Below are 13,389 nucleotides of genomic sequence, written 5' to 3' on the forward strand. Positions count from 1 at the left end.
CTGGAAGGACAACAAGTGATCTTAACTACTAAGCCATCTCTCACACTCTCAAAACTGTATCTCATTATATCGTCCTCAGACATGTATATAAAGTGTTTCTTTCAGACTGCATTTATTCCCCTTACTACTAACAATTAACACTACTCCACTTTGGGTCCTGTTGTTTTTGTTTGTTTGTTTTCTCTTATTTTCCCTTATTCTTACTTTCTTTGATTCCACATATGAAAGAAAACATGGTATCTGCCTTTATGAGTCTAGCTTTTTACTTTCATAATGACCTCTAGTTCCACCCATTTTCCTGCATGTAATATGATTGAATTTTTTTTAACAGATCAATAACCCTATATTGTGTATGGCTGCAACATTTTCTTTGTCCATTTATTTACTGCCAGCTACCTAGGCTGATTCTGTAATTTGGCTTATTAGAATTATACAGTGATAAACATAAAAATATGAAGAACTCTGTGATATATTAGATTCCTTTCGGGTATACACCCAGGAGTGATGTAGCCAGACCATATATTTCTTTTTCTATCACATCCTCACTAACATTTGTTTTCTTATTACTTATGTTTCTCAATGACAGCCATTTTGACTGGGGTGAGATGGAACACTAGTGGGTTTTAGTTGCATTTCTTTAGAATGTTCGTTGTGTTTTATTCATTTATTAACCATTTATATTCTTTACATGAAAAGTGTCTTTTCAGTTCAGTTTCCCATTTATTAAATACTTGTTCTTTAGATCTTTAATGTTTTGAGGTCTTTATATACTCTGGATAGTAAATATCAGAAGGATGAATCACTGTAGATTTTCTTCTATTCTGTGGACCATCTCTTCTTCACTGTGGTCTTTGTTTTCTTTGTTGTACTGAGAGTTTTAGTATGGTGCAATCCTGTTAGTCGGTTCTTGTTATTAGATTTGGGTCAGTGAAAATTCTATTCAGAAAGTTATTGCCTTTCTTGAAAGGTTTCTCATGTCTTTCTCTTGCAGTTTCAAAGTTTTTGGTCTTATTTTAAGGTCTTTGTGAAGAACTTATGGTGCTTCCTGTTTAAACAATCAATTTAGGGTACCTGAACTTGAACTCAATTGCCACTTCTTCATACTACTCTGTCGTCACATGGTCCTATTATGTATCCTTCAGTCATGTTCTCCCCATCACTAAGGAGACTCTGTGAAATTTACTCATTGTCTACCTCTCTGTTTCACACACAGTGATGAATGAAGAATGAAAACGTGAAAAAATAAAACTTCCCCTTATTCTTGTCTGATACCCCTTTTACATGTATCATCCTGGGAAAAATAATAATCTAATTAGTTATGGGTAATTACATTGAATATATAATCATTTGACTTGAAGGCACTTAATAAAATTTTAAAGCTGGTTTATATTGATATCTTATTATAACACATGTTTAGGTGGGAAACTTATTATTTCCCTAATTTTGTCTAGCACTTTGTGTTTACTATTTCAGTATTTGAGATCACTGCCTTTGTAATCAAACCTAGGTTCAAATCTTAGGTTTCTCCGTGAGCCACACTAAGCACTCTGACTCTGAGTAGTTTTTACACTGAAGGATTGCAAAATAAGACTGTGTAAAGCTATTCAGTTTGTACATGTAGATATTAAGACAGATGAGTGAGTTATTCTGGGAAGACAAACCTGAGCTAAGGAAGCGATAACTGAACTCTGAAAGCCCCCACCCCACTTTTTGGCCCCCGTTGATTCTTCACTGTCCACTGATAGGAAGCTGTTTCTGACATATGAGTAACTTCCCAGCTCAAGTCATATTTCTTCTTTCTGCCCGAGGCATGGCTCAAGTTGGAGGAGAGTTGAGCAGTTGCATGACCTGAGTCAGTACAGAGAATGAGTAGCTAGCTGGAAGAATGGCCTGCTTCCTGCCTTTCCATGATAATCAGGCACGTTCCCCACTGTTTCAAAGAGCTTACTGACAGGAACTGTTCAGACAGCTTGCACCTTAGGAATTGGGTTATCTCTTCTTTGTGCTTATGGACTGTGGTAGAATATCCAGTGTGGTACTCATTCATTCTTGTTCTCTGTCTTCCCAGTGTGTATGCGTATATAGTGTTTGATATATATAGTTGCATATGCACGTGGGCATATGTATATGTGTAGGTGTACTCACATGTGCAGGTGCATATAGATGCCAGGTGTTAACATCAGTCTGTTTCCCTCAATTGCTTCTCTATTTTATCTTCTGAGACAGGGTTTCTCATTGATCCTGGAACTCACTGTTTGGGAGCAGACTGTCTGGCCCATAAGTCTTCCAGAATACACAGTTCCAGCCCCTAGTTCTGGGACTGTGGCCATTATGTCCATCATGCCCAGACTGCTATGGGAAACTCACTATCCAAACTCAGTTATTTATGCCTTTACAGCAGGGACTTTGTCCTGTGACACATGACATGCCTTCTGTCTGATACTATTTTTTCCACAATATTTCTGCATATCTTAGCACGTGTCTTCCAAGATCACCCTCCAAAAGAAGGTCTGTCTAGGCTGGGGAAATAGCTTAGTGCATGGAGTTCTTGCTGCAGTGGCATGAGACTGTGAAATCAAATCTCCAAGGCCACAGAAGACATTGTAATCTGAAAACCTAGTACAAAATGGAAGTCAACATCTAGAGAATTCCTGAAAAACTCATGGGCCAGCTAGTCTATCTTGTATGAAACTGAGCAACAAGAGATCAAAGTAGAAAATGAGGACCTTCTACACATACCTCTCTGACCTTCCTGTTTATGCCAGCCTTCTCACATGGGCATGCCCTTGGATAACACACACATACCCCATACTCTGTCACACATACCACACACACATAAGGGCATGTATATGCACCCTTCTGCACACAAAGTTTTTTGTTTTGTTGTTAAGAATTTTCTTCAGTCATTAAATCTTGGCTTAGGACACAACTTAACTCAGAGCAATACTTAAAAATATAGAAACCATGATTAATGAAGGCTCGTGTGTCATGGAGGACAGGTACCAAAAGTTAAGAGTATTGGTTTTTAAAAACCAGAAGCTGCAGTCTTTGGTCAGCATGAGAAGGACCACAAGATACAGAGTTGTCTGCTAATACTTCTAGTTATGGCTTAGTCTTAAACATGAGTTAGTGTGGTCCTCTTATTTCCAGGAGGGGAAAAACCAATGGAATAAAGGATTTTGGAGCAAGGTAATAAAGTAATGCTAGACAGTATCTTCATGGGGTACTGGAGCCAAGGGTCTGTGAAGAAATGTGGTGTGTGTGTGTGTGTGTGTGTGTGTGTGTGTGTTGTGGGTAAGTTATTATTAGTGACTCAAGAGGAATGTATGCATTTAGCAGCCTTTTGAATGGCAGTACCTGCTAAGTGCTATTGTATGAAGAAGAGAATGTCATCATGAGAGATAGATGGAAAAGAAGTTCAATGACAGGTATAATTCTTGTGGATGATGGATTTTTAGCTTTTATTTCAACACTTATTTCATTCTCTATACTTTGTATGTTACTTGTGCACCATGGTCTAACTCAAGGCATATTTAAATATCTACAGTATCTGAGACAATATTTACCATGTGATTCTCATTCATCCTTGGTGAAAACTGGATTTGTTACTGACAAATATTTAAAGCAAAATGTTACTGAGAATGTAACTTTACTAATGAGCAGAGGAAGAGTTTAGAATGGTGAAATTCTGTCCACAATGGTAATTGCCGCCATCAAATTATTCTTGACATCTTTCAGACACATCAGTTAATATTGTTGCTTTCATTTTAGTGTTGTCAGTGACCCCTCATTTCAAGTGGCACAGAACAAACATTTTTATTTTACTGTTAGCATAAAATAAATGTGATGAAAAACTTTTTGGGAAGATGTGGGTTTCAAGAAAAAGGAAAGAAAAACTAATTGAAAATCACTGTAGATTCTGAATGATTAACTCTGTGACAAATAAGTCATTAGAAATCTCCGAAGGATATGAAAAGGCAATCATTTGCAAAATTGGAGAGAACTAAATTCCAATAGACATACTCTTCTACATTTTAATTTGTAGATTCTGAGAAATGAATGTCAAAATGGTGGAATGTTAGCATAAGAGCCCTTACCATAGGAAGCCTGTAATGCTGTTGAGGTTTAACCAGGCTAATTAATTACCTTTGAATACACATATTTACGTATATGTATGTGTACATAGGCAGAAGATAGATAGATAAAGATAGATAGATAGATAGATAGATAGACAGACAGACAGGTGGAAAGATAAATCTATTATTTTCAGGTCCTAGTTGTTGTTATATATAGCATGTTCTTATGTCTTGCCCCATAATGTTTTAGGCATACAAAACGCTATTCGTTTGTATTTTACTAGTTTTGTATACATTAGCATTAAACTAAATATACACAAGCAAATCTTTTATATATTATGAATTGATACTCTAGGCTCCTTTAAGATGATAAAAGAATAAAGCTTTTAAATTTTCTAACTACATCTATCCAATTTTTCCTATACCAAATCGAAATAGTTCTCCAGTAACTACTGTTTATAATTCAACTGTATAATTCAACTGTGTCCTTTTAAAATGGACACAATATGTTATGTCTGGGTAGTTCGCTACAATAAACAAACATAAGGATGTCTTCAGGTCTGCATCTACAGATTCATGACATCATCTTCCCTCAATCATTTTTTATTATAGGATATAAAGAAAAACAAAAAGCAAAGCTAAAATAGTGTAAAAAGCACTATCTTTGGTTTTTATTCTACTGTTTTTTAATCAACTGGTAAAATGTCAAACTACCCCAGGTAACTTACTCATCAAGTGGCAGAGAGATCCTTAAAAATAATGAAACAAGAGTGGTAAGGGCAGTCAGAATATAGCTTGACTAGGAATTTAAATTTCCATTTATTCTTTGTAAAAACAGAAAGATGTCAATAGGCCACAAATATATAACTTTTTTTCAGATGCTTAACTGCAAAAAATATTCTTTATTACCATCTAACACTTCATTTTTAAGGTCAACTACAGTACCGATTGAGTAAAGGAGAAACATCATTTAGCTTTAATGGAAATGCTCTTTATTTTACATTTACCATTCTTCACATTATTGATTTATTTCTTTTTGTGATGTTGTTCCTTGCAGAGAGTGAATCTGTCCTTCGATTTTCCATTTTATGGTCATTTTCTACGTGAAATCACTGTGGCTACTGGGGGTAAGTTATTTTCTATGCACTCACCTAAAAACATACCTACAGTTTTTATTTTTAGAATATCTCATCTTACAAGATAAATGAAATTTATTAAGAAAATGATTGTCTTATGATACAAATACATGAGATTAAATAAACTTAATAAAGAGTTGAGCTATTGGGAAAAGTTTTCAGCAGAAATAATAAAGTATAATTATAATTTTCAGGTTAGAATCACCTCTGGACTTTTCTGTGTTTTAATTCACCTCTTGGTAATGTGGCAAGACTACATATATTTGAAATGGAAAAAAATGGAATAGAGATTACATTAAAAGGTCGGAAATAGAGTTGATGGCATCTCTTAGATTTTCCTTTACTATATTTAATTACTATGCATGGGTATACACAATACAACAACCTGTACTTTCCCTGGAATTATTTTATCTTGTCAATTAATATCTTCTGTATTAACAGAAAAGTTTGAGAATCTTAAACACTGACATCCAGTTTGACTTTTCAAAGTATTGCTTTCCTTTATAAATGCAAATTCTGGTGTTTGAGACTAGTACTTTCTGAGGATGAAATGAGCCATGTCTCACAGTATGTCCCAAAAGGTAGAGATGTATTCACCGTGATGTGCTGCTGAAAGAGTTCATATCTGAGACCACCCCTGTAAGCCACACATGGTGTAGAAAGGGTGGAGAATGAATGAAAACAAAGAAAAAAACATAGAACATAAAGATAAACACAAGGGAAATGTCACCTATAGACAAGTATAATGAAAATATTTAAGATATTTCTTGGAGAGTGTCAAAATCCTTGTGGTTTTAAAGGAAGAAAGAATATCTCTTGGAGGGTCACAGTAATCAAACTTAAATCAGAGGTCTCACCAAGATAATTCAGATGTTGATCCATACCTTCACAATGAAAACAGATTCTTATTAAAAGTTTTCAAATAAAGATATAGAGGCATTTCAATTGCATTCTAATAAATAACACCTGCCTGAAGATCTGAGAGTAAACAGTCCCACTGGTCAGCCTCACAGACCAGGTAATAGTAACACACACCTTTAATCCCAGTAGCTACACTAGTTTGCCATAGAAACTGGGTAGTGCATGCCTTTAATCCCAACCCTAGAGGTGGTGGTAAAACAGGAGGAAATAGCTCTCAAATACAGTCTCATTCTGAGATTCCTGGAGGCAGGATTGCTGTTTTGGACTGAGGTTGAAGTAAGAGCCAATGGCTGGCTGTTTACTTTTCTGACCTTCAGGTTGACCCCAGTTTCTCTATCTGAGTTTTCATTAATCATGCTTCATAAACATTTAACTTGATGGCTCTTCCATTGCTTGTTTATCCAAGCAGTTCTAAACCAAAACCCATAATAGGCTCTGGAGAAGAAACTCCAAGCTGTACCAGGAAGGATAGACTATGGTTCTTGGATGAGGTTATCTTCTCATGTAAGGCAAAGAAGGGGAAGTGATATGGATAAACAATAACAGGATAATCATAAATGTGAAAGGAGAGGGAAGTTACTTAAAAGGGAATGATTTCTGTGGAGCAACGCAAGACAGGTTATGAAAGAACCGACCTTTGGAGCCAACCTTTAAGAGGGTTGGATTTTATAAAGCAAAGAAGCAATGGATAAAAAAGTGAAGAGAGAAAAGATAGTCCAGAAAAAGGAGTGCTGAGCGAAGTCAGTCTGAGGCCTATGTTGGTTGTGTTTGGAAAAGGTGATGTGGGTACTTCAAATGCCGCGAATAGGAGCTTGAGTGAGATCTTGCCAGCCTAAGGTTGTTCAGGGTAGATCTAGTCTGACCTGAGAGTCGGGGCAAGGGGAGGATGAGTGATGGCAGAGAAACTAGAGAGGATAGCTTTATATCTTTAAAATTTTTATTTTATTTTATTATATATTATAAAATCATATAGTACTATAATAGAGTATTATATAATAGACTGTATAACAGCACAATGTGGATGATACATTGTATAATGTGATATTATAAATAATAATATAATTGTAATAGTCTTGGTATTAGTCTTAAATTAAGTATGTGGGAGTGCATATATGTACACATGCATGGATGGATTTGTATGTACCTCAGAGTGTGTAGGGGGCTCAAAGAAAAACTGAAGGAGCAGATTGTCCTTCCACTCTGTGAGTGTCCAGGACAAAATTCTGGCCATCGGGCACAGCAACAAGCACATTTACTTGCTGAGCCATCCTGATAGCCCAGGATGGCAGTTTCAATTCTTTTTGTAGATACAATTCCTGAGCTAGGTGAAGTGGAAAGCGGAAGAGGCAAATGCAACACTTATCATTTAAATTGTTTAATGATTATAGTTCAAAAAGCTTCCAGTCAAAAGACTCCATGATATCGCATTGGAAAAAAAGCTAAGAGTTTTGAGATTTGAACTCTTGAAAACCTTTGTAAATGACGAGGTATTAAAACTAGAAGGCAATTTGACAAATATCCAGTGTCATTGCACATCTTAAACAGGCTGTACACCATAGAGGGTTCAGAAGAGAATAAAAACTGCAAGTCCGATTTTAAAATGTTGATTTCAGGACGTTACTCTAGGTGAGGGTCAGTGATTTTGAGGTAGGGGCATCAGCTTCCATTCTATTGACTGTCAATTATCCTTGATTGTGTCTCTGAGTTCTGCAGGATACTGTTTCTATAGCAATGTAGGAAAAAACAGTGTATGGTAAATAAAAGCTGTGTAAACAAACAAAGCAAATGCTATGAAATACTTCCTATCTCATTATTTCACTATTTGTTTTCCCCCGCTTTCTTAACCACCCTCTACACACACACACACACACACACACACACACAAAATTTAAGACTGAGAGCTAAGATTAATTCCATGATAATATCCCATATCGCTGTTAAGATCAATGCAATTTCAACTCAAAAACTGATTTAAACACAGACAAATACATCATTCACTGTGGCAAATCTTTGTTATGTACATGTATATATTTATGTGTCACGAATAAACTTCATTTCTACTTTAAATGTTAAAATTAAACTAAATACCTGGCTTTCGTTTATAACTATAAAATAGTCTCTAGCTATGGAACACTTTAATATCCAAAAGCTCAATCATTCATACAAATAATGTAGAAAATGAATTTAAAATACCATCTTATTTTCTGTTTCACTGCCAGCACAATCTGAAAGCATTTATTCATCTTTCTATTTATACCATACTTTAGTATGCAAATATCTCACATATCTCAAAGCAAGTCCTCCGTGCAGTTCATCACCAAACATGTTCGTCGATGGTTCTAGTAAGTCCTGTTGTTTGCATCTCATCACTTACTTTATTTCATACATATACCTTAACTTCCTACCGGGCTGCTAATCTGATATTTTACGTGTTTCAAAGCACAGTGCCGTCTGAAGCTTTCATAGTTACTTTTTGCATTCATCAATAGCAAGGACATTTTAATCAAAATGCCACATGGGTACATGTGACTATGTAAAGCTGGGGATGGGAACGTGAGTGAGGGAGTCAAGAAGAGACTGGCATGATTCAGAAACAAAATTTAACTATGTGGGCAGGTGACAATGTGTATGTATCTGTGAGCATTTACATATGCAATTAGTGACCAAAGATGAAGTTTGTCAAGAAGCTAAAGTGGATGGCTTGTTAACTGCTTTGAATGCACGAAGTATTTGCCCTGTTCTGTTTCTTTATCTATTTCTGATTGCCATTGCATTTTGAAAACGACTTAAAAACTTTGCATATCTTTCCTTCAGTTGCCATATGATAACTATTAAATATAAAATTACAGTTACATAATGAATTTTTATATGAAAAATGAATATGTGAATGTTAACCAGGCAAAAAAATGTGAAATTCAAATCTGTCTTCTACCCTTACTTCATAGACTATGCATGCTCCTGTCAATCAAACTACAACTTTTAGTCTTTAAGTTACGGAGTATTAAATTCAGATTAGTTTCCTTCTATGGCAGGCCAATAATTATTTTTGCATATTTGAGGGCCTCCATAAGAAATATTTTAGACTTATGTAATATCTATTGTTCTCATTGAATTTTCATGAAGTATATTACTAACTTTTCCATCGTTTTCCTTTCTGGCTATCAAATGGTAGTATTTTAAATTTAGTTCCAAATAATATTTCATGGTTTTTCAAGACACTTGGTTAGTAACAGATATAAAAAAGATTTTTAGGGAAGATAGAGTATTATTTTTGACTCCAGATGACTTATAAATACTACGCCTTCTTGTTTCGAAGGTAAAGCCTCAAAAACCAGAACGTCATGCATCCACAGATTATCCCAAACTAGTGAAGTAGAACAGAGTTAGTATGTAATTATTAACAGAGTAATTATTGACAGAGAGAAGAGGTCACAAGCACCAGTCATCTGAGCATTGGTGGAAGACCATCCAGCCTCAGAATTTAGCAGAAACAAATCCGTCCTTTCTGGATTAACAATTTAAAGTAAAAAGCTTAAGTCTCATGGATGTTCAGACACACAGACAGATAGGACCGGGCCAAAGAGTTGAATCTGAGTGATTCTTCAAGATATACCGACAAATATCCAGCAACTCATTTTATCAGCCCTCTTGGGTAATTTACTCTTCCGCTAAACCATCTAGTGTCAGCAGCAGAATCATTCAGCAACGTTACCACACTTCTTTTCCCTGTGGCGGTTTGGATCACATATTCTCAAGCATCCTTGTTTCTGCTCTGAACACATGTATTTCATTAGCTCTGGATTCCTGAGGTAGGGAATAGTAAGGTATTTAGAGCAATGAAATATCTAGGAAGTTGATTCCCGCGGGAACTCGAGTTAAGTCAATAGGACAATAATCATGAAAACAAAACAAAGGCAGAGATATGGGTAGAATGAAAATGAATAATAGCAACCACCACAGAGAGGAATTATGAGCATCTGGTGGACAAGTTATGAATGGAAGGCAGGCAGGGGTGGTGGTGATCCCCTAAGATAAAAAACAGGATACACATGCTCATTGTCAACCATTACCGCAACAACCTCTGACGAGACTGCCTATCTTCAGAGTCTAAGTGCAGTTAGGTACTTTCATCTCTGGAAAGCATCTCTTTGTCCTGTGATCTGAGATTTATGAGAAATACTGGCAGCAGTATTCTCATGAATTTTTTCCTTGCCAAAGCAACCACAAGTCTGTTAAATAATGCTATCACACAACTGCATACATGCTTCACCCATTTGCAAAGGGAGTCAAATAACTGCATTTAATCAGTAAAGTGACAAGGTGCTAGTCATAAGTAACCCTGTCTAATGCTAGAAAATAAAGGATCTTTTTAATAGAATAAGGCTGACCAAACCTGCCATGTCCAGTGATCAGAAAGAATTCATTCACTACCTATCCAAGCCAGAAAATGAACTCCTTTTATTGAAGAAACCAGTCTGGCATCTTGGCTAAGATAGACACTTGCTCCAGGGTAGTTACGGTCACAGTAGGCAGCTGTGTCTGTATGGTTCTCAGTCAATTCCCTGCTCTCTTAGTTTAGTCTCCTTATATGTAAAAGGACACAATGGAGCCACCTGCTAGTAACTATTTCTGTAAAAACTTAATGTTTCATAGAAAACACAATGCAAATAGTACATACAATTAATACATTTTTACTTGCAAATTTTCCTTTTTATAATATTTTTCTGCAAGGCTTATCTACTGTTTTCTACAGTACCATTGTTTATTGGCTTTCCCTCCACAGTGTACACAAGGGAACTCAAGAAGAAGTCAGGAATTTAACTTATGGCAATGTTTATCTTTTGTAAAGGCTGATTTGAAGGGGCTTTCATAGCCGGGCGGTGGTGGCGCACGCCTTTAATCCCCCGCACTCGGGAGGCACAGGCAGGTGGATCTCTGTGAGTTCGAGACCAGCCTGGTCTACAAGAGCTAGCTCCAGGACAGGCTCCAAAGCTACAGAGAAATCCTGTCTCGAAAAAAAAAACAAATAAAATAAAATAAAATAAAATAAATAAAGGGGCTTTCATGACAGAAAAGCATATGGTTATGTGGCTAAATTAGGATATCCATTCTCACAATTATTTGTGCTATTTTTGTGCGCAGATCAAAAATTACTTCTAACAAACCTGTGAAACATTTTGCAACACTAGGATTATGTCTAGAAAACACAAAATTTTAGCAATGTTGTAGTAGTCCCTGCAGTAGAATCTTGAAATTTTTAACTCTCATGTCCTATGTCACCAGTGTGTAATAGGAATTAGTACAGTAGGTAGCCACACATATCATTCTACTTCTTATGCTATTCTTTGTTCTTCGACCCAGATTTCCCAGGGGAGAAAAAGAACACTGGTGTTAAAGATTCTATGGGGTTAATTGACTGTGGAGAGCAACAATGTTGAGTATTTAATTTATCTGAAGCTAACTTTGACTCTAAATAGCCATCAATTTTCCACCCTTGTGTGTGACCTAAAATCCTGCGGCAATTAGGCGATTCATTTTAAAGTATATGAGCAAACCTTAGATCTGCCATCCCAATTGTGAGGATGCTATCACATACCAACTCAGGCCTATAGCAGAGGTTTCTCAAGTTTGCTGTAATCACCTGCTTGACATTTCTATTAATGCATTTGAAAATTCTCTTGATTTATAACTTCATTTGTTTTATACCTGTCAATTTTATAAACTTGATACCATATCAAAACATGGTAATTGGGGTACAACAATTTGTGTTTAAGGGCAATGGTCATTCTTGTTTGGCATCAGAGTTAACTATTTTTATTTTTGAAATAAGAATTACGCATTTGCTCCAAATTTTCAATTTAACTACAAATCCTTGTTTGCTATGGAAATTGATAATAAACAAATTATAAAGTATTTCCTTCCATTTTTATTCATCAGAAACATTTTGTTTCTGTAATAATGCAAGTTTAACCGAACTCTTTTGATAAGAGAATGTAGACTTTGCAGACAAGTTGCCAGTCACAGCAAGCTTTTGTAAAGACATGGGATTGGTTCTACCTTGGTCACATGCAAAATACCTTTATTAGACTTGAGAGTCATTTTCTTCTTCACAATATGACTCAAAGATGAATGAAAGACTGAACCCTCAGTACAAAACTTTGAATTACATTGCATGTGAGGCTTTGACTTTAAGCTAGGAGTTAGATATCTGTATGTATCCATTATTCCAATGCTATCTTTATTTTTAATACCTTTTCAGAAATCACAGAAAACTAGTAGATACAACGTACATGGTATTTAAAATTCAGCTCTTATTTCAACCTCTATAGTCCAAGAACTCAGACATCTAAAAATAATAGGTCTAATAACTGTGATTTCTACACTAGTAGAATCATTGTGGTAGCCTCTCATTACATTGCTACTGTGCCTTGCCTGAGGGCTACAGAAAAATTTTCAGTTAAACTAGAGGAAGTGTTGAAATGTAAGCTTCTACTGAAGGCAAAAAATAATGGAAGAAATGTCTTATAATTGGTGTCCTGGGAGCACCATGTCAGAAACCTAAACAAACACATTTGTGTCTTTCCACAGTGTCAGAATTTATTGAATAACGATAAATTTTCCAGGTGTGTTGGTTTCACTGGCAGATTTTGTTAGGTTTCACTTTACTTATTAGCCTTGGCTGAGGCAAACATGGGTTATTTTATTTATAAACATAAACTTTAATTATTGACACTAACTCTTTAAGACCATACACCACATGTTTACAATAAATACATATCCTCCCTTTCCCTGCATCTCACTGTGTGAATGACTGTGTGTGTGAAAGAGAGACAGTGTATGATTGTATGTATGTATGTATGATTGTGTGTATGTAACTGTTTATGTACATCATGTGTATGATTGTGTATGTGTGATTGTGTATGACTGTTTTTGATTATATATATATATATATATATATATATATATATATATATATGACTTGTGGGAGTCCCCTCTGTGTGCTGTGATTACTATTAATGAATAATAAAGAAACTGCTTTGGACCTATGGCAAGGGCAGAACAGAACTAGGCAGGAAAAACTAAGCTGAATGCTGGGAGGAAGAAGGGTGGAGTCAGAGAAAAGCCATGGATCTGCCGTCTGGGACAGATGCTCGGAATTTTAGATGGTAAACCACAGCCACATGGCGATATACAGAATAATAGAGATGTGTTAGTTTAGGATATGAGTTTAGCCAGAAATACGCTTAAGCTATTGG

The 13,389-nt window shown here is 35.8% G+C and overlaps 1 protein-coding gene across 1 annotated transcript in view; it reads left to right on the forward strand.

Moving 5' to 3' along the window:
• Window positions 1-13,389, forward strand: part of Plxdc2 (plexin domain containing 2) — a 398,667-nt gene that overhangs the window by 202,673 nt on the left and 182,605 nt on the right. The window contains exon 4 of the mRNA XM_041630585.1: window positions 5,134-5,203. Coding sequence (XP_041486519.1) covers window positions 5,134-5,203 — 70 coding nt within the window. The remainder of the gene's footprint in view (window positions 1-5,133; window positions 5,204-13,389) is intronic.

The sequence above is a fragment of the Microtus oregoni genome, unplaced genomic scaffold, assembly GCF_018167655.1.
Source record: "Microtus oregoni isolate MIOR12 unplaced genomic scaffold, Mior012 000035F_ref0000213, whole genome shotgun sequence".
NCBI classification, from domain to species: domain Eukaryota; kingdom Metazoa; phylum Chordata; class Mammalia; order Rodentia; family Cricetidae; genus Microtus; species Microtus oregoni.